We start from the raw sequence: 19,983 nt of genomic DNA, 5'->3' as shown, positions 1-19,983 counted from the left end.
GAGTTCAGAGACCTTGGGTCAAAAGTATCAGACACCTGGACAGTCTCACATCTGGAGAGTCTCACAGCTGACAGATTGTACCGACTGCAGTCATAGTTACAGGAAGAGAAAACAAAGAGCAGACAGTAGGTAGCTGCACAAAGATAAATCACCAAGTGCTTAAATGGACAGAAGTGAAATCAGTGCAAGGTCAACTCTTGACTCTGCTTAGCCTAGATCATTGACCAAGTTTTCACGACTATGGACACACGGTGAAACTATGAACAGCTTCCCAATCACCACCATGACATTGTTTCCCAAATTTTTTTCTCATGACTTCTTCCTTACCGCATCCTTTAAGCGTGACCCTTCCTCTGGCTTAGCCTTCTGGATCTCCTGCTGGCCACAACCACCTTCTGGGGAGATGGCCTTCGTCTCGAGCCGCTCTTGCTCTGTCTTATCTGCAGGGAACAGCCCCACATGAACCTCTGAGGCTGGTGCTTGTTCCACAGTAGGACTATGCTCTGAGGACTGCTGGAGGCTGCTTGTGCTGCTGCTCTCCCGATGTAACGTCTCCTGATTTTCTGCTGCTGGCTGTGCAGTTTCTAAGGTCTCAGGTTTTCTGGCTACTACCAGCTCCTCAGGGAGAGAACCTGGATCAGAAACACAAATGAACTTTGTTAGTACTTGTGGCCAAAAGCATGTGCGTGAAACGAAGTGGTGCTCTTGTGACCCAAGGAGAACAAACAGAGCTGAAGAGATCCCTTCAGGCAGAACAGGATGAAGCTGTGAGGACACCCACCTCCCCAGCCCCGGTACTTCAGCAGGGGCCAACCCAATCTGTGACTGCCAATGCCTGCCCTGGCACAGCTTAGTTTCTTCTCTGCCATGAGAACAGGTTGAATGCCACCACAGCCAAGCTTTAGCTCCACTACTCCAACACACTTTTACCTCTGGATGCTGCCGTTGGCAGGAGAGGCCCAGGTGGCTTCTCCTTCCTCTCTGTGGCCTGCTCCATCTTCATGTGGCCCCCAACTTCCAGTGTAGAGGGGCTGGGGCTCTCGGGCACCAGGGAAGACAGTTCCTCCAGGCTGGAGAGGGAAGGCTTGTCCCGGGTGGGTATGCGGCACGGTGTGCTGTTGGTGCTGATGACTGCAGACACCCGGAGGGGGACAGAGACAGCGAAGGGCTCCGAGATGTTCAGTGCTTTCCTCTGGTGACGAGGGGAGGCCTCCAAGGGAAAGAGACTGCTGGGAAAGCCTGATTTGGAGGCTGTTTCAGAGGTGTAGAACATGCGGCCACCTTTGGGGGAAGTCTGCTCATTTTCAGCATCTTCCGCTGCCCGGAAGACTTTCAGCTGCTCAGGGGGGCACTTCACTTGCGATGTCCGGCAGGGAGCTTTCTCCCCACTCAGCTCTGAGTTTCCTTTGGCTCCCATGGCAGATCCTTCCCGCTCCCACTCATTCTCCTTGCTGAGGTCATATGAGCTGCCTGTGCCTCCTGTCCGAATTTTCATCACCGGGACAAAAAACCCTCCAGTAGTCACTGTCCGCTTGAATCTGCTCTTGTCATCCTCCCCTAGAGGAGGATATGAGGCAGTCAGTGAGAAGCAAATAACCAGCATCAGTTTTCCTCTGCTAGGAGCCCTCCTTCATCCCTCCAGGAATGGGTTCTGCCCTTCATGAGCATCCACATTTCCCCAGAGAGGTGAGAGGGATGAAGGATGAGGGATGAGGGGCACTGAACAACTTCCAGGTTCCAGCCCTGTGGCCTCCTTCACACTGAGCAGACAGGACTGAATAGGGTGCCCTCCTCTGGAAATCTTTTAGGATTTTTATTAGAGGCACCTTCCAATAAAATGCAGCCAACTCTACAGCTAGCATGCATTGCCCGCAGAGATCATAGCTTGGGACTCCATTGGTTTATTACAAGTATTTTTCATTTCTTTATATTTTTCCTTATAAATGGGAACTTTCTGCCCACCAAACCAACCAAGAACAAAATGAAAGCAATCTCACTTCTAATGAAGACATAACTAGGTACAACGATAACTGTCAGATGCATGCACAGTTGAGGGTTAAAAACGCATGCAGAGGAGGGTGAGGACATTTGTCAGCAGCATGAGCACACAAGGATACGCAGCACAGTGACATAAGGAAAGACACAGATCACATGCAGGCATGGAGAGAGAGCTGAGAGTGCAGAGGTGCAACCATCCATCCTTACAGCATAGGGTATTGATGTCTCACCTTCCACAGGCAGGGAACAAAGTGAGTCCATGCTCTTCGCAGGACGAATTGTTGCTTTTTCTGTGGAAAATGAGTTTTAGAAACAGGCTTCAGATCCCACGGCTTTGCAGGCTTCAGCCCATAAAGAACAAAAAGGCTGCATATAGACGGACATGCCAGACAGACATCAAAGTTTTTTTCCATTTCCAAGCATTCCCCCTCTGCATGTACACCATGCAGCTTACTACCCACAACACTTGTCCACACAGCTGGGGATCTGCTAGTGCTAACAACAGCCTTGCACCTGCCAGACATGTGGAGAGCTATACTTAATCCAGCCAGTCAACACCACCTCCACTGTGTAGCAGTTTGACATCCCCAAAGCCATCATGCACCGTTGCCCTCCCCAGTGACACCAGGCTATTGCTTGTGTGGGCTAAAAAGCTCACTAAACTGGCATAAATGCCTTCCCACTTCTCATTCCTTATAGTAAATGTTCAGTTATTTTTGTGTTCCACCCACAGATCCTTGCTGGCATGAGCACACCCAGCCTCCAGCAGGCACTGAAGGAAATTCATGAGAGCAATAAGGAATTTATTCCCTGGTCATCCTCACTGGATGTATTCGTCCAGAAATTATCTGCCATTTGTCACCAAATGCTCTACATGTCTGTTCCTGAGAGGTTTTAGAGACGTGTGACTATTACTGCTCTGAAAGGGGAGATGGAGGGGAAAGCAACTGGCGCAAACAGCAAGTTTCTGGCAACCCAAAAAGAATCCATGGGGCTCTGGAAAACGTCTGGGAGCAAACTTTGCTATTTACAATGGTGCACAAAGTAGGTAAGGGAGAAAGTGAGCAGGCTCATTGGACTTCTTTTGTTTATTTAATTAAGGCTTCTGGGACTGACTTTCACATGAGCACAGGAGAAACTCCAGCTACCTTTCCCATTCGTCTGGAATCCTGGCTACCTTTCTCATTCATATGCCATGATGTCTTGAGCATTGGCACTGCATTCCCAGAGGAACAGAACTTAAGCTGCAGAGCTCACATTTTATGTGACTTGTGCATAGACAGAAAGTGTGGGAAAGCATGTGCTGAGTTTCAACAAAGTTCATTTGTTTCCCCCACATTATGCTGTAAGCAGAGAGTGCATGAAAATACAACATGGCAGCACTAAAGCACTGCTTTATTGTACTACTGCTGTGCCTACATCTCTGCATGCTTCAGCATATTTGTGCAACTGCTCGTGAAAATGTACAGCCTCCTGTCATACTGTGCTTGCAAAAAGGCTCGGCCCCCAAAATCACTGGGCTCCCAACATTCCTGGGCATCCTTGAACTAGCACTATTTTGGGACAGAGTATTTCTTATCAAAGTGAGAAAGTGATCCCATGATCAAAATAGGATGGAGAGCTATTTTGAGGTCTGCGATGGGCACCCTATGTGAGGCCATCTGTACATGCAAAACACAGGGGGAGGGCAGGGATACAAAAAGAGTTGGATCCAGAATTTGGCTTCACATTTGTATTTGATCTAGACTCTTTTACACATGGTGGTAGGTAATGTTATCAATATTAACTGTTATAAGTCTTGCAGTGTTGGGTCGTGTTCCTACAAACACCAGCTCCTGGAGTCATGAGATTATGTAAAAAATCACACCTTCATATTCCTTATAATAAGTAAATTCCCAATTTTGAGGATAGTTAAAATAAATAAATAAATAAATAGGATACATGTGCTCAAAACATTTCTTTATAAAATTAGGTAAAAATAGACTATGGTTTCTTTTAAAAATAATTATTAAAGTTATCTTCATGATTTTTAGAATTTGAGTCATCATTTCTGAATGCTTAGAATTTATACTCCCGGGTAATTTTCTAGAAAGCACAGCTCTTAAGATATTGAAGCTCAGGAGGGGTTAGAATTTGGGATTACAGCCAGGAGGAAAGACATCTTCTCCCTTGCCATTGCTTTAAAAGTAATCCATTCACTCAAAGTGCTGAGAGACAGGAGGCATATAAACTCCTTGTTTTTCATGAAGGCACTGAACACAGTTGGTTATTTAGTGACTTTTGGTGGAAGGACAGCCTGGAAGGACAAATATTCACCAGTGCTGTGTAAGGAATGTAAGGGTTTGGCTGGGTTGGAGTGAGCTAATCCAACCCAGTATACTGCATAGCACTTCCTAGCCCCTAGGCTTGACAGCTGGGCAATGGGAGCCTGTTTATCACATACCAAGATGGAATATTTGCTGTAGCTGCCAGGCATATCATCCTTAAGGGTGCTTCTTGCCATCACATGTAAATAAGATGTCCATGAAACAAGGGAAAAAACATGACTCCATTAGACTCAAGCCTAATGGCATTAGTGTCACATGGATACAAGTTTCCTCTTGCTATCAGTGCCACAAGAGAAGCAATGGAGAGAAAGAGTGAACTGAAAACTGTGCTCTTACCAGATAGCTTCTGTGCCCTTACAAAGACACTCCCATTTCGACTCAGTTTAGACTTTGATTCTGAGCCAGAACGGCCCAAGTTAAATATCGACTTCCATTTCTTGGACTTGGTAGATAATTTTCTCCTGGAAAAAAAAAATGGGCTCAGGAAATTACCTAACCGCAGAGACTTTTATCTTTCTAGTATCCCGTAAAAGCCTCTGAGCTCTCTCTACTCAATGCTGCCCCTCTTTTCTTCTCACCTCTTTTAATTCAGTGTATGCGAAGCATAGATAGCTACACAAAGAATTCTCCCTTTTCTGTGTGTGATTTCTCTGTATTGCTGATTTAACTGTGTCATGGATGGAAAGACAACTGAGCCAGCTCTTCACAGAGCTGGCTCTGGCATCATGCTACAGCAATTGTGATTGACTGAGTGATGAACCATGCCTGTCTCCAGAAAGAAGAGGTTTCCGAAGCTAAAAGTATCTTGCAACACAGTAAAGAAAAATTGTCTTTTTAGACAGGTTTTAATGACAGAATGCAAGATAAATTCCAGAGAGAACTGACGGAACATGTACTATTCTGTGGTCCACAGAGATATCCTTTAAAGTCCTTGTGAGTTATAGCTTTTATGGATTTGCAAAAATAAAAGGATCCCATAATACAAATGGCTATTAATGCTTGTCAAGCCAATCTGAATTTAATCATAAGTGTTGATCATATGCTAGTATAATGTAATAACTGAAATGTGAAAGCTTAAGGGAATTAAATCAATTTCTTGTAAATGTCAGATGAAGTGGAATTGCCAGTTCCCTGTGTCTCCTTGGAAATCCCAGATTTAAAATGAAAGAAGCTGCTGCTCCTGAAGCCAGTTTTCTTCTGTGAATATTATTGCATGAGGCTCTTAGTTCCTTCATACACCTATTCTGACTCCTCCTTCAATCTTCAAGAGCAAGAATCATTTTACCTCTCTGACTTGCTCTCCAAAATGGGTTTTCTACCTCCATTGTTCTGCTTTACTTTCAGAACAATGCTTAGAAGAGCACAAATCAGTCCTACAAAGACAATTAACATCTTATTGATAGGACTGTTCTCTTCAAGTGAGAAAAGAAAACATGCTGTAAAGGGGCAATACACCCTTTTGTCTTAAATTGGTTATCCTCTTGCCAGTATTCTGTTAGATGGCTCATTTTTCCTTTAATATATCAAGTGTGAAGAAATATTTTTGCTACGGTGCTTTATGGGTCAGTAGATTAATGAGTCTCCTGCTGCAGAGGCTATAATCTCTCAGAACCAGGCAGCTGAGTAGTCATATATCAACAGATAGATAGACCAATAGATAAATAATTAGGCTGGGCACCAGTGCCAACAACTGCAGCAGTGTCAGCTGAAATGGGACTCTTCTCAGTATAGATGCCACTGTGTATATATCTCCTAGGTCTAGAAGAGCAATTTTTCCTTGTTGCTTGGCCATGAATGCAGAGGAACGCAGAGAAGAATGAAGCTATGCACGTCAGTGCCACCCAGCGTGCTGTGAACCAGCCACCAGCAGGTGGAACTCCTAGCAGAGCAGTGTCCTGACCTGCTACATGCCCAGCCCACATTTAGCCAAACCTTATGCTCACACGAGGATGCGAAGACAATTAATTCCTCCTGCAGGAGGTTCTGCCCTCGTTGAGGGAGGTGGACTAGTGGAGCTTCTCAACTCTGCCTCTTGAGAAGGGTATGCAGTTTTCTCTCAATAGTGGCTGTCCATTCATGTGTGCAGGTGTGGTGCTGTCACACTAAGAGAAGCTTCATTCCTAACCATGCTGGGGAACCTGCTCTTTTTGTTTGCACTTTACATCTCTCTTAGCACTTACTTGCTGTCAGGGAGGTCAACAACTGTGTGGAAGAGGGACCCCATTACAGGGACAATCTCAGGCAGGCTGTTCTCCCTCCTCTCCTTCCGGGCAGGGTGCGAGGCTGACAGACTCCGAGCCTGCGCTTCTTCCAGGCTCACCAGCTTCATCGGCAGGGAGGTGGAGGGCTGAGTCAGATTTTTCACAACTGGTGCGTTCTCTGTAAAGCAAGAAAGTACATCCCAGCTGTGGGGCGAGAAGAGATGAGAGCAAGAGCTTCATGTCTTTATTTCACTGGGACAGCTCCTCTGGAGAGGGGAAAGGAGAGGCACGTGTGGAGAGAGAGGCTTTTGTCAGATAAGCCTTCCATCTCCCCAGAAACCTTATTTGTCTGGGTGCATTACCAGCAGGGGCCACGCCTGCCAATCAAAGGCTGTGTTACACAAGCTTGCTGCCCCTGCTGTAGATACTTTGGTGAGAAAGAAGCGTCCCTGAGAAGTACCAGGCTACACGTGTTCACCTCTCTCCTCCCTCCCCAGATTTTGGAGTAGTTGAGTCCCCAGTCCAGGCCTGGTGACTAATTCTCCCTTACCTCCACATCTTTCTCCCTGCCTTGTTCCAGGTAAGGGGGCTGTTCTGAAACCCAGCACTACTACTCCTTCCTAATGCATTTCATGGCTATGGAGTGAACCTGCAGTACAACCAGAAGCCTTAGAATTCGCTAATTGGTGTTTTGCTATACTGCTGGCTGCAGTAAGGACGCAGTCCCCCGTTCCCTGCCTTCCGCATTACTGAAAGTGTGGCTTGTGGTCTCAGAGAGAAAACCTGGGCCCAGATTAAGAAGCTAGTCATTCTTCCTTTTGGAGAAAAGGTTAAGCCAAGTGGGATCGTGCAAAATATGAGCCATGGGGCAATCTGGGAGCACACTGAAAGAGACTAGTGTCTAAAAATGAAACATTGGAAATGGGGATGAGGAGGACTAGGTTAGTGAGGAACTGGGATCAAGGTTTGTTCAGAAGAGTGTGTGAGCATGGTAAGCATTGATGATTTTGAAATACTAGTGTAAGTAGATACAGTTAGAGCTTGAGAACAGGGCAAGTGATATGTGGGATGGTTCAGGGAGGTGGTTACCAATGCTCTCAGCAGAGCTGGCTTTTCTGTTGTTGCTGAAGATCTGATCCACGTGATTCAGGATGAATTCAATCACCAACTGCTGGACTCTCACTTCCAGGAAAGCTGCATCCCCATTGCAGCCAACAGCCTCTATCTCCTTTGATCTGCACAGAGAAAGAGGTATACTAGTAGCCAGCATTACCACGTGCAGCCTCTGGTAAGGAGGGATTGGCTTTCTGCCTGCAAGACTTGGAACAAGGAGATTTTGCTTGCTCTTGCTGCATCTTTCCTTTCCTCACCAGGCCCTTCTCTTCTCTCTGCCTTTTCACTCTTTTCAAAATTCTTTTCTGTTTTCCCTCTCACTTCTATTGTATTCTTTCCTGCCCATGTTATTTTCCCTTTTTCCCTTTCAGTAGTAGATAAAACTCTGATTTTCAAATTGCCCTCTTTCCCCCATCTTTGGTTCTCCTTTAGCACTTTCAAAAATGAGTCTGAAAGACAACACAGGAGCCTTCAAGCACTGCTTCCAGACCCCTATGCAATGCTTCCATCATCTCTCCAAGGAAGGTTTGAGTGAAATCTCTCAGAAGCTTGCTCATGCCAGTTTTGACAACACTCTGCTGTGTGTCCCAGTAGGCTCTTCACTGCCCCCTGCACTCTCACACTCTTTCTTGCTCTCAGCAAAGAAACATTCCTTATCTTGGCATGCCAAAGTGTTGCTGAAGAAATAATCACTGGGCAATGGATCCTTTGTAAAGTTAATGACTGGTGTGTTAGATAATAGCTTGGGGCATTGCCAATAGGATAACCATGTAAGGAGACTGCAGTTGCATTGCTTGCCTCTTTCTTATCCTTCTTGAGACTTGCACTTAAAATAGATTGCAGGAGGAAACAGTCTTCAGGTTTTTGACAAAGACAGATGCTGGAATGAAAACATCTCAGTTGTGATGTTCCCACTTTTTGATGTTCAGTGGAGTCAACATCTGATTCCTTTTCAGAAGCTGCTCTGTATTTTTTGTGATTTGCCTGTAACTGTCTTGGCAATGTCCCTCCTGCCTGCCCTGCAGAAGTCCTGGACTCACCCTGCATAGCTCCTTCCTCTGAACACATGAGTATGGCATGAAAGGGGAAGGCAACTTCACCAAGATATAAAATATTTCAATATAAATTTTTCAGGTAATACATTTTCTTGTTCTGCTCAGCTCTACAACATGTCAGCCAAACATCTGACTGCATCTTATCTGGGCCTCTTTCCAGCAGAATCAGGCAAAGCAAACATCTGGTGGTCTTGCAATACACTGCTAGCTGCCATTTATGTCTACCAAGCTTATTTCACTTATACTCAAGCAGTGCTGGACACAGGCCTGTGATATTGTCGCCCTGTCTCCCTCTCTTCCAAGCACTGATGTCTCACACCTCACCACTGCAGAAGTACTGGAACCATCGGAAATGTCATTTCCGTTCCACAGTGATGAGCTAACTCCTCGTTTTTAAATCAATGTACTCAGCTTACAAATAACAGCTTTATTTTTGAAAGAAAAAAAAAAAAAGCTAAACCACAACTTTCCTTGGATGCTGGCAGTAAAACCTCAGATTATTCAACCTGAAAGAACTCTTTCTCTTTATAAAAGCTACTTGTTTTGCTCTGGTGTTCCCTTTAGTTGTTCTGTTTTTTTCCTGCTTTTGCATTTCTCCCAGTGGATGGGTTTCCAGGCACACTTGCTGGTGTTTAACATGGTGCTCTGGCTGAGAGGATTCTACCATACCTGAGGAGATTGGGAGCCCACACCAAGGCCAGGTTTCTGGTGTGCATGTTGGTCATGCTGCTGTAGGAGGCCAGGTGAGTCAGGTGCTTGATCAGGTATTCCAGTGTTCTACAGTGGTTTCACACAAATAGAGAAAAAAGCGTTAGATCCCTCAGTGCACCCATGGTAATATCACCTCTAAGCTGCTAGTACTGTGTGGCCAACTGTGCCCTCTCCCTTCAACTCAGGTGACCAATACTTGTCTACCAGGACAGCAGGCCTCAGACTCAGTGCTCACCTCAGGGTTGTTCCTTCCTCACAGAGGGCAGTGTTTGCAATGACCCACAGGCACCATAGAACAAGATTTACAGAACCAGGGTTTGCATGGGGCAGCAGTGAATGCCTGAACAACCTTGCTCTGAGATGGCCAAGGATGGAACACGAACCAAACAATCTTCAGTATAACGAGTGCAAGAAATATGGCATCTGGATGGGAGAAAGAGCAAGATCCTGCCAAGGCTGATGGCTTATCTCATGCTCAAGTACCTCCAGCAGATTATCTGCTTCTCACCCCACCCAGGACCCTGTCCAAGAGTGCCATTGTGGTTGTACCCACGAAAGAGGAGGATCGACTGAGACAGAGAGAGTCTGTTTAGTAACAACTTCTTTGATGGCATTTAAATGCCAGATTAATTGGTGTCAGATTTGGAAATAGTGAGTCAGCTTTTGGGAATTAGCTTCTGGAAATTAACTCTGTTTCTGTTTCAAGCAATATTCCCTAATGCTGAGGGCCACCATCCCATTCCTCAGAGCCCTGGTGGACATGTTCCCACCTGTAATGTGATGGTGGTAGCTCCTGGATGACATTTTGTATCCGTGCCAACTGCTCATCCTCGGGGAAGCGTGATACTGCTTCCTGTGGAGATAAAAGGAAATAGCCTACCCTGTCAGTGTGCTCAGGGGAAAAGGAAGAGGGATAAGGAGTATCACATGAGACAGCCTGTCTCTGAGGGAATACTCTCTTGTTACCTTGCAGAGCTATTGGTAGAAGATGCTGCTTTGTGTTCCCAGCACAGCAGAGATTTGCTGTGCTGTTATTTCATGTCTTGGTATGCCTTCCCCACACCTTGGGACAGGATGGTCAATGTTTTGAGGAGAGGAGGGATTTGAAAACTGAGACCTTCAATTAGGAATTATGTTTCTTGTCTCTTTTTTTACTTTTTTAAATTTGTGCATTGATGGGTGAAATAGAAATGAAGGGAAAGAGAGAAGTGAAAATAATGAAAAATGAAAAATAGTGAATCCCTCTTACCCAAAACTGTGTTGAAATATAATAGGTCTTTCAAATCCCGTGTTATGAAAACAGCTTGGATATGCATGTTCTATATTCATGAAAATAAGCAATTTTTCATCTGACATATGAAGATAGCTAGAAGGAGTTTGTGTGAGTTTGCATCTTTTATGATGAGAGAAGTAAAATCACAGTCCAGGTAGGTTAATGAATTCTTACACTCAAGGTTAGACTAGATGAGTAAGAATGAAGGTTATACAACTTGGTCTTGATCAAGTGTCTATCGAACAAGAGCCTGAAGAGCCATGATAATCTTTTGTCTGCATTCCTAGGAGTTTATTGCATTGGTATCCATGTGTTCAGCTACTACTTTTCAGTTTTTGTGCTTTGGGAGGGCAAATCACCAGCAACTTCAAACAATGCATGACTGTCTGGGAACCCCTTGCCTACCCTGCTGCCACTGGGGTTTGGATTGAGTTCAAAGAAAGATTCTGGGAGCCATGCTGCCAGCAGAAGTTTTGCCTTAACAACATGAACCTGAAATTATTAGGCACAACTGCCTAATAGTATCTTCTTGTCCTTGCCACAAAAACATTCATGCTAACTAACCGTGCTGCTATCCCTATTCAGGTCACCGTTTCTTTCCCTGCAGACCACCTCTTATGTACAACCAAGTCAAATCTTTCTAGTTTCGAGGTCAGAGATGAACTGGAATATGTTTTACTCCCTAAGACTTTGAATTGAGATCTATACCCTGTAGCTCTGGTTTTCTCACTGGTGTCATGGCAAAGAAAAACGAGTGTACTCGCTAGCTTGGTATACATGAGATGTGGATGCACTTCTTTTCCCTAAATTAAAGATAGTTTAGTTTAATTCCTTGCACTAGAATTTAACCCTGACTACAGCAGTTGGCCAATTACTCATCCTTGTCACCAGCCCACACTCACACAAATGTCCAAACATCAATATTTCTGGAGGCCAGGAATCAAGCCTTTCAGTGTCACAGATGGGTTGTGTCACCATGCTGCCATCACTAGCGCAACTCTTCCATGACCTGCCATGTCCCCACAGGCAGCTGCACATGTACGTGGCATGAATCAGATCCCTGCCTAGGAGAGAGATCCATGGCAGCAGTGTGCCAGGTCACCTGCAATTGCAAAATATCTGAACTGCAAAGGACAAGCCCTTCTGAACTGAAAAGAGCTGGCTATAAGCTTCATTTCCAACTATCAGCAGGAAACAAGACTATTCTGAAATTTGAGAAAGTGATGCTAACTTTCCTACTGTTTTTATTGTTTTTCTGATGATACAGTGCCTTGGAATGGAAGAAGAACTAAGTGAAATACCCTGTCTGAGGCATGAGACTCATCAGGATGTTTAGGGGCAGCCCTTTCACTTCAACAAGTAAGAAAAGAAGGAAGAAAAATAACGTATTACTATCACCCCAGAAATCCTAACTACAAGCACTCTCATGATCTTCACACAAGGTTTTGAGGAATATGAACGTTAAGTGGTGCATCTAAAACATTATTTTTCAACTAGATTCTATACAGTATTTTTTCCCCTGTGCTGATTTTCATCCCTACATTTAACTTCCAGGTCTCAAAGACTTAATGCTTAGATAGCAAGTGAATATCAGACTTTCTGAGTTCATGACCCATTCAGACTTCCAAGCCACATTTCTGACCCATAATTGTTCTGCCTTTGAAATCCAAGGCCCTCTCCAAGCTCAAGATTAGAACAGCGGAACACAGAATTCAAGGAAGAACCAATAATTCCATTTATTATATTCCCATTAATCATGGCATTAATACATGTCCTCTATATTTTCATCTTTCAAGCACTCTGAGGATGGCAGAAGGTATCTGAAACAACTAAAAATCTTGGATTTTTTTGTTAATCCAGTGGTTTTTCTAGAATACACAGTTCACAAGCCCTGATTAACCAGTGGAATAGAGATCAGTGAGGAAAGGTAGGTTTGGCTTCCTACAGCTGATTTGTCATGAGGGATCATCAGTCTGTGCTCAGGTTGGAACAAGCTGAGCAGAGTCAACTTATCTATCCCATAATACAAGTACCTATCACCATAATACTAGATGGCAAACTAATGAGTGTGACAGGGCACTGTTCTGCAAAGACTGATAGCCACTGAGGTCATGACTGTTATCATGTCATGCTACATCTATGAATGATGACCAAAAGGCCAAACCCTCTCTAGTCATTAAGAATTTGACTTTCCTTAGCTGTAAATGTCTGAATCACTCCGGTGACTCAAAGTGGAGCCTATCCCATCTCAGAGGCAGCTCCAAGTGAGTCAGACAGGCTGGGATTAGCATGCATCCTTTACTCCTACCAGCGTTCTTCTGCTTAGGCACAGCTGCCATCGTTCCCTGTTCAGACAGCCCACGCACATGCACACTCCGATAGCGGTTTTTCTTCTCCTTGGGGATTTGGTCTTTTTTATTTCTTTCCTCCCTGTATCTGACTGTGTTTCCTGTCAGCTGGGTTACCCATTATAAATCTGTGCTGAGTAGAATTATGTGAATAATGGATCTTGCGGTGGAGAGGACAAACTAAAAAGCCAGAGTTTAAAAAAATCACTTTTAGGTCAATTCAAAGTGATAGCATTTTGGGGAGCTGGCATGAGATTTTAACTAACAATTGTTCAAAGCTGACCAAGCATCATACTCAATCAAAGTGAAAGAAAAATTCATTTAAATTTGAGGCTGTTTAACCCTTTTCTGAAATATGTTTTATTTAAGAGTTGGATGTGTTGATTTAATGTTGAAACATTTCCTTTAGAAAGTATTTGTAAAAAAAACATTTGGATAGTTACAGAAGTGTTTTCCCTTTTGTTTTTGAGTAAAACTATTTACCAAATGTATCTAACCAAAATCTGCAAGTCATCAGCTCAAAACTGTGTTTTTCAGCAAACATTCTTTCCTAAAAAAGTTTCCATCTAAATCTTCATGTTTCCTTCATTGCACTTTTCTTTCATAAATCAGTAATGATAGCCAGAAAGACACTAGCCAAATATCTCCAGCAAGAATGAGGCTCATCAGTTACTATGAATGAGTGAGTAATACTCTGTATTTTCAAGGTCCTATTCATCCTCACTGTCTCCATTTCGGAGAGCTTGTCTTTTATATACTAAGGATCTCTATACCCTGAGTATAGAACAGATTTTTGGATCTGCTCAGAGCTATGACTTAGGTTTTTACTGTACACCACCTCAAAACACAGCCAAGTCTTACTTAAAAACTGGCATCCAAATAGCGGGACACCTAGAACTATTGTCTGTCAAACAGCATAGCAAGGCTAGCAAATTCATGTTCCTCAGCTCAGTTATAGCCCCTGGCATCTACCTGACTCCCCTGACCTACAGAAAGCCCTTTTGCACAAGGAGTCTTCAAAGAATATTTTCTTGTGTGGACCCTGTGGGTCTCTCTCGGTGCCTCCTGTGCAATGCTGTTTGCAAGTGCTTTGACTCAGGGTGGAGGAAATGCAGATAGCAGCACTTGAAGCTAAGGTTGCTTAGACATGATTTTGTCTACAAAATGTCTTCTCTGCAACATCCGATGTTTTTGGCAGTGTCTGTCCCTTCCACCACCCAGCAAATAGGAAAGAGTAGGATGACAGAAATTCTTAACAAAGGACGGATGTTTTTAACACTGAAAAAACAATCCTTCCCATCCCCTCGTAGCAGTTGTTTGAAGAAGATGGTGAATGCTTTTAGCTGAAAATTCACAACTCTAGTGCAGATGATTTCAGCCTGAATGACTGAATTTAAATTTGTTGGTGTCACAAACAACTGAAAATGGATTTAGAAGAGTAAGAACCAGGCAACCTTAATGGCAAGTATAGCCTGCTGTGCCACCTGTTAATAAAATATAGTCTGTCATCAAAATTAGCCAACTCTCTTAAAAATTCAGGTTTCATGGTCTAATTTTTCAGCTCCCTGCAGTCTGCTCCTACTGTATCCATGTATAATCTATGGCTGTTTGACTTACCACTCTTTGAATTACAATCCCTTTAAACAAGGTTGGAGATTTCTGTTTGGCCAGCTGCCACTTTCTTCTGCTGTTTGTATTTACAACATGCGCATGACAGATTTGATATGTCATAGCTGGCATAATGTGTGTTATCATTTGCTCTCTGACAAACTCTGAGGAAATGCTACAGATGCAGAAAAGTTGGTACATTACATGTGGGTTGAGTAATCCATTTGTTCAGGTGTCAAGGACTGTGGGAGGGACAGGGAAGAGGAAATCACTTCCTAGTAATTATGATCACAAGCCCCAGGTGACCCAAGAGGCTTCCAGTGATGGACAGTAATGAGGAAAATAAAAAGAATTAGGAGTTCTGGGAGGAGATGCACAGTGGGGAGAAAGAGTAACACCAGGGAAGAAATGCAGTGGAAAAAAAATGAGTGAAAGGAAACTACAGAGAAAATGAGAAAAATAAGCATGCAATGGGGGAAAGAAACAAGGACAGAGAAAGAGAGACAGCACAATATGAAAAGGGAAGAGCACTGAGAAATGTTTATACAGATGCACACACCAGAAACCAGGACACTGGAGTTGAAACCCAAACAGCTGTCACAGGGGAACCTGCGGCATGTCCATGCTGCTGTTTAGGAATGAGGGCAGCAAGGGGTCTCACCGTGAATTTCTTGTAGAGCTCATAAGTGAGCAGAGGGTTGGGCAGCTCCCTGAAGTACAGCTTGCAGAGTGACCCCACACAGTGGATGTCCTGGAGGTAAACTTCCCGTGTCAGGTCCGGGCATTGGTCAGAAACAAACTCTTGTCTGAAACAACATGGAGGCAGCAGTGTAGATGAATAAGAGCTGTACCACACCAAAACTCCACTCTACATACTCTTTCACAGCTAGAGGAGGAAACAAACTGAAAAGCAAAGATTTCTCTATTATTCACGGCCTGGACGAGATTGGCTTCTGGGACCAGGCCCCAAGATTTCAACTAGTCTGTGGTTTCCCTAGCACAGTTCCATGAGGGGCCCCCAATCTGATATAAAGAGATTGCTTTGTTTTAAAGTGAGAGAGAACAACTCAGCATTTGTGCTGACACCCTCCAGGCCTTTCCCATTAGCAGATGCAAAGGAAGGCTTTTTTCTTTGTCCTGGATTATACCCCTGAAATGCTTTGGACCCCATTTCCCTTCTGCATCAGTGCAGAGCTCTGTTGACCCCAGTATGTGCCCGAGGGACTAGCAACACAAAGATGCAGAGCAATGTCACCGAATCCCTCCGTCATTCAGACCAGTTGACCTTACCTCAGCTTTTGAATGTTGGATGTCACTCCTGACAGGCGGTAGATCCCATCCACGATGCCATGAGTCTCAATGAACTCCGCACAGCTCTTCAGCACATAGGGGACTGGGAGAGGAAAAGAAGGCGAGACTGAGAGGAGATCTTATCAACACTTACAAATATCTAAAGAGTGCATGTCAAGAAGATGAGGCCAGGCTCTTCTCAGTGGTGCCCAGCAGCAGGATGAGGGGCAACAGGCACAAACTGGAACACAAGAAGTTCCATCTGAACTTGAGAAAAAACTTCTTTGAGGGTAACAGAGCACTGGAACAAGCTGCCCAGAGAAGTTGTGGAATCTTCTTCTCTGAAGATATTAAAAACCTGCCTGGATGTTTTTCTGTTGTAGGTTACGTGCTTCAGCAGGAAGTTGGACTAGATGATCTTCAGAGGTCCATTCCAACCCTTATTATTCTGTGATCCCAAGTGAATACACACCGAGAACTTCCATAAGTTACCACAGAGGAGACAGTTCCATCAAACACTAGCAGAGGCTCACAGCAGACTCAGAGAAGGGTCCAATAACAGAAGAAATAGAGGGCAAATGAAAAATAAACCCCACAAAATATCCGTGGCTAATTTGTGGAGTGAGGATATGCAGTGCTTCTGCCATGTCATGCTGTCATGAGGCAATTATTGAGCCTGAAGTCATAGAAACACTGTGGGAAGAAAGGTAGGGCTTCTCTTTTTTTCTCTCTCTTTTTTTTTTTTTCTTTCCAGAAAAAGAGGCAATTTCACTCTAATTGAAAGCATGAGGTAAAGCATGAGATCCCAGGAACATCCCCCCTCCCCAGGATAGAGCTCCAGCCTTGCTGAATCAAGCCAAAAGGACTGATTGGCTTGGATAAAACTCAGAGAAGCATTCACACTTCCATATAAGCCTACATACCCATGGTTTAGTGCTCATAAACTCCCACAGAGGGGGTATAAAGTTCAAATATTGACTAGATCTGCACACTGGCAAAATCTGACATTGGCTTCAAAAGTACTCCATCAACATAACCAGCCAAGGACTTAACAGCCTTCAAGCTGAGAGGAATCTGAGGCACAACATTTACATCCAGACCTGGATCCAAAGCTTGTGTTTATTTTTTCCCATTATATAGGCACAGGAACCCCCCGTTCTCTTGGTCAGACCAAGCCTCCCTGTCCCCAGTACTATAACAACCCCAGCTATAACAATAACAGTAAGAGAGTCCTTCCTTATTAGGTGCTAGAAACTACTGTGTATTTAATGCAACGTTTCACACAGCCATAAGCACAGAAGCCAGTAAATGCAAAAGTTGAAGTTCCTTGCTGTAATGCTGACTCTGCTGCACGGCGCATTCAGAAAGCATGGAAGAAAACAGGCTCAGCCACATGTTTTACTGGAAAACCAGGCATAGCAATTACTGCATCTTTGTGACACCACAGAGATAATGCCTCTGGCTGGACCTTTCCTGATCTTTCTTGCTCAAGTTCAGGACCGTAATGACATATTAGCACACGCTTCATCACACAGGATCCAAACACAGCACCACAAGGACAGCCTGAAAAACAAAGAGCTGGCATATTGTTGTTTTTCTCCGAGGTGCCGCTGAGGCCAGAGCTAGCCCATGGTTTCTCAGAAGCGTGGGGTTGCTCTACCATGCAGACCAGGCTGCAGGCCCTGCTGAGGAGGGCTCCCAGGTCGGGGCCTACCTCAGTGGCACACTATTGCTGAGCCCAGAGTCAGGGAAGTGCTACCATTCTGCCTCTTGGCTCTCACTGAGGGAGACAAAGAGGTCCTTCTTGTGTGTCCCTTAGTGTGGCCAACCCAAATGGAGGGATAAACAAAGTGCCAGTGATTACTCAGAAATCTGAATGATCCAAACAGGCTAATTCTCTCAAGAGAGATCCCAGATCTCTCAAAAGAGGCCAAAGAAGTCTCTTCAGAGCAAAAGAGAATTTTGACTGGGTGTTTTTGTTTGTTTGTTTTGGTTTTCGTTTTGTTTTGTTTTTTTGAAAAGCTTTTCAGCAGGCAGGTATGGACTTTTTCACACCAGTGCCTTCCCAAAGGAACATGGAAAACATTCTTGGCAGTGCCTCTAGCACCCAACTCTTAAGAGAAATGGGTGATGTGGAAGGATACAGAGCAAAGCAAAAGTATGAAATTTCCTAAATGTCTTGCCAAGAAAAGCCCAAGTGACACATCAAAAAAGAGGACCTTCCTATCCCAGAATGAGTCTTGGTTATCTGTAATCATAACAGAGAACTCATATCATATGATGATGAGCATGCTAGAAAAAAAGAGAAGGAAAGGCAAATGACATCAGGCTTCTTCTTCATTTTTGTCTGGTTAGTCTGTACTGTCTTTGTGGCAGAAGTTATGTGTACGTGGCATATTAAGATTGCCTTCTTGGCTGGGGTCTCTTTGGAGGGAACAAATGTGAAGTAAGCAGTAAAATGAAAGCTAGGCTGATCCTGTTCCCTTCAGATCCATTGGGGTGGAAGAATGGATGAACCGCTCCGTGCTATCTGGATAAAAAAGACTTAATTGTACAGAAATCCTGCTTGAGGTGGAAAGCTATGTGACAAGGTCTGTTAGAAAATTAAACAGCCTTTCATGTAGATAAACGTTGTATCATGGTATCTAGCTGCCATACGAATATAGTCCATACCAAGTGTCCTTTGTTAGACACTTTTTAAAACCCCAGTGTTAAGAACAAGCATGCGGAATAAAAATGCATACACTGGTGTCTGTTATGTCTAATTTAACCTCTCACAAGTGAGACCTATTAAATCACAATTTTTTTGCTGAGGTTTAAGTTTCTTTGAGATAAATTAGGTCAGAAGGCCTCAGGCACATAAGCAAACCTCTTATACACAGACCAGAGAAGGCCCGCCCCATCTGTTAAGGACCAGTAAGATAAAAACGGGCCTAAGGAGAATAATCTGCAGCAAATATATAAAACTCAGATCATTTTTGAAAGTGAGTGAAGACTCCCCAGTAGAGATAACCTTAGAGACTCCAGGTGGACAGTGTGCACCAACCTCTGCCAATATCTCTAGCCCTGCAATCTGCCCTGCTTTTCCAGCCCTGGACTTCTCACGTATTTCTGCCAGTGCCCTTCACTCATCATGTACATGACTTCCTGCCATACCAGGTCTTTGACTGTTAGGAAGAGAAACAGCTAGTTATGCCAAAATGTGTGGCGGTTTCGTGATGTCAATAAAATCCCACATACGGCATATTTCACTTGCAACCAGAAATTACAGACTTTGACCTCAGATCCTTGGAGGTGAAAGAGCTGCATCAGATTCCTGCAAAGCAAGTCCCTAAATGCAGCACTTGTATGAAACTGGAACACAGTAAGTGTTTTCTTTGAGCAGAACCTGCAGCTCTGAAATTCCTAAGCAGCTCTGATCTCCTACAAAGCTGGGTCTTTAGTGCACTTCAGGGATAAGGGGTCAGAGTGGCTGTCCCTCATACTTCCAGCCATCTTTGAGATGTTTGGATCATTTTGGATCTGGCTACTGATGATCACAAAGCAACCATGGGTGCAGAGGGACACAGTCCCAGAGCTGTGGGTGTCTCCTGAAGGAAGATCAGATGGGGATGGGGATTTGTATCAGGAGCTGTGTGTGCATGCAGGCACTGAAAGGGAGGGGGGATGGTCTCCAATCTTGACGCTTCTATAATTAAAACTGTGCTGGAAGCTTAGAAGTTGGAAGAGGCAGCTGGTGTCACATAGACCCCGCTTGTTCTGCCAGACAGCCAAACTGTCCTCTTTTAAAACTACAATAGAAACCAGATGGAAGAGGAGAGGAGAGTGTGGAGCAAAGCATCAGTCAGAAGGGAAATTGAGTTATAAACATACTGCACACAAAAGACAATACTTCTCTTCCCCTAGACAAAAATAAACCAGAAGGGCAGTCACAGTAACTCGTTCCACTCTCACTAGGTATCACCTCCAAGCTTAGCATACACAGACACTTATCTTCAACAGGGTCTTTTCCATGACTGCAGCTCATGCCAGCTGCATTACTTGTCTGCCACTCCTACC

General features: G+C 44.2%; 1 protein-coding gene across 1 annotated transcript in view; it reads right to left on the bottom strand.

Moving 5' to 3' along the window:
* ARHGAP31 (Rho GTPase activating protein 31) overlaps positions 1–19,983 on the bottom strand; it is a 57,156-nt gene that overhangs the window by 8,221 nt on the left and 28,952 nt on the right. Inside the window, exons 2-11 of the mRNA XM_021398123.1 lie at positions 15,925–16,027; positions 15,296–15,440; positions 10,176–10,258; positions 9,364–9,471; positions 7,616–7,761; positions 6,506–6,704; positions 4,662–4,786; positions 2,229–2,288; positions 931–1,557; positions 328–632 (exon numbers count right to left, since the gene is read on the bottom strand). Coding sequence (XP_021253798.1) covers positions 328–632; positions 931–1,557; positions 2,229–2,288; positions 4,662–4,786; positions 6,506–6,704; positions 7,616–7,761; positions 9,364–9,471; positions 10,176–10,258; positions 15,296–15,440; positions 15,925–16,027 — 1,901 coding nt within the window. The remainder of the gene's footprint in view (positions 1–327; positions 633–930; positions 1,558–2,228; positions 2,289–4,661; positions 4,787–6,505; positions 6,705–7,615; positions 7,762–9,363; positions 9,472–10,175; positions 10,259–15,295; positions 15,441–15,924; positions 16,028–19,983) is intronic.

Source organism: Numida meleagris, chromosome 1, assembly GCF_002078875.1.
Source record: "Numida meleagris isolate 19003 breed g44 Domestic line chromosome 1, NumMel1.0, whole genome shotgun sequence".
In the NCBI taxonomy this organism is placed as follows: Eukaryota; Metazoa; Chordata; class Aves; order Galliformes; family Numididae; genus Numida; species Numida meleagris.
Note: the sequence above shows the minus strand (reverse complement) of the source record. Positions and strands in the feature narration are given on the sequence as shown.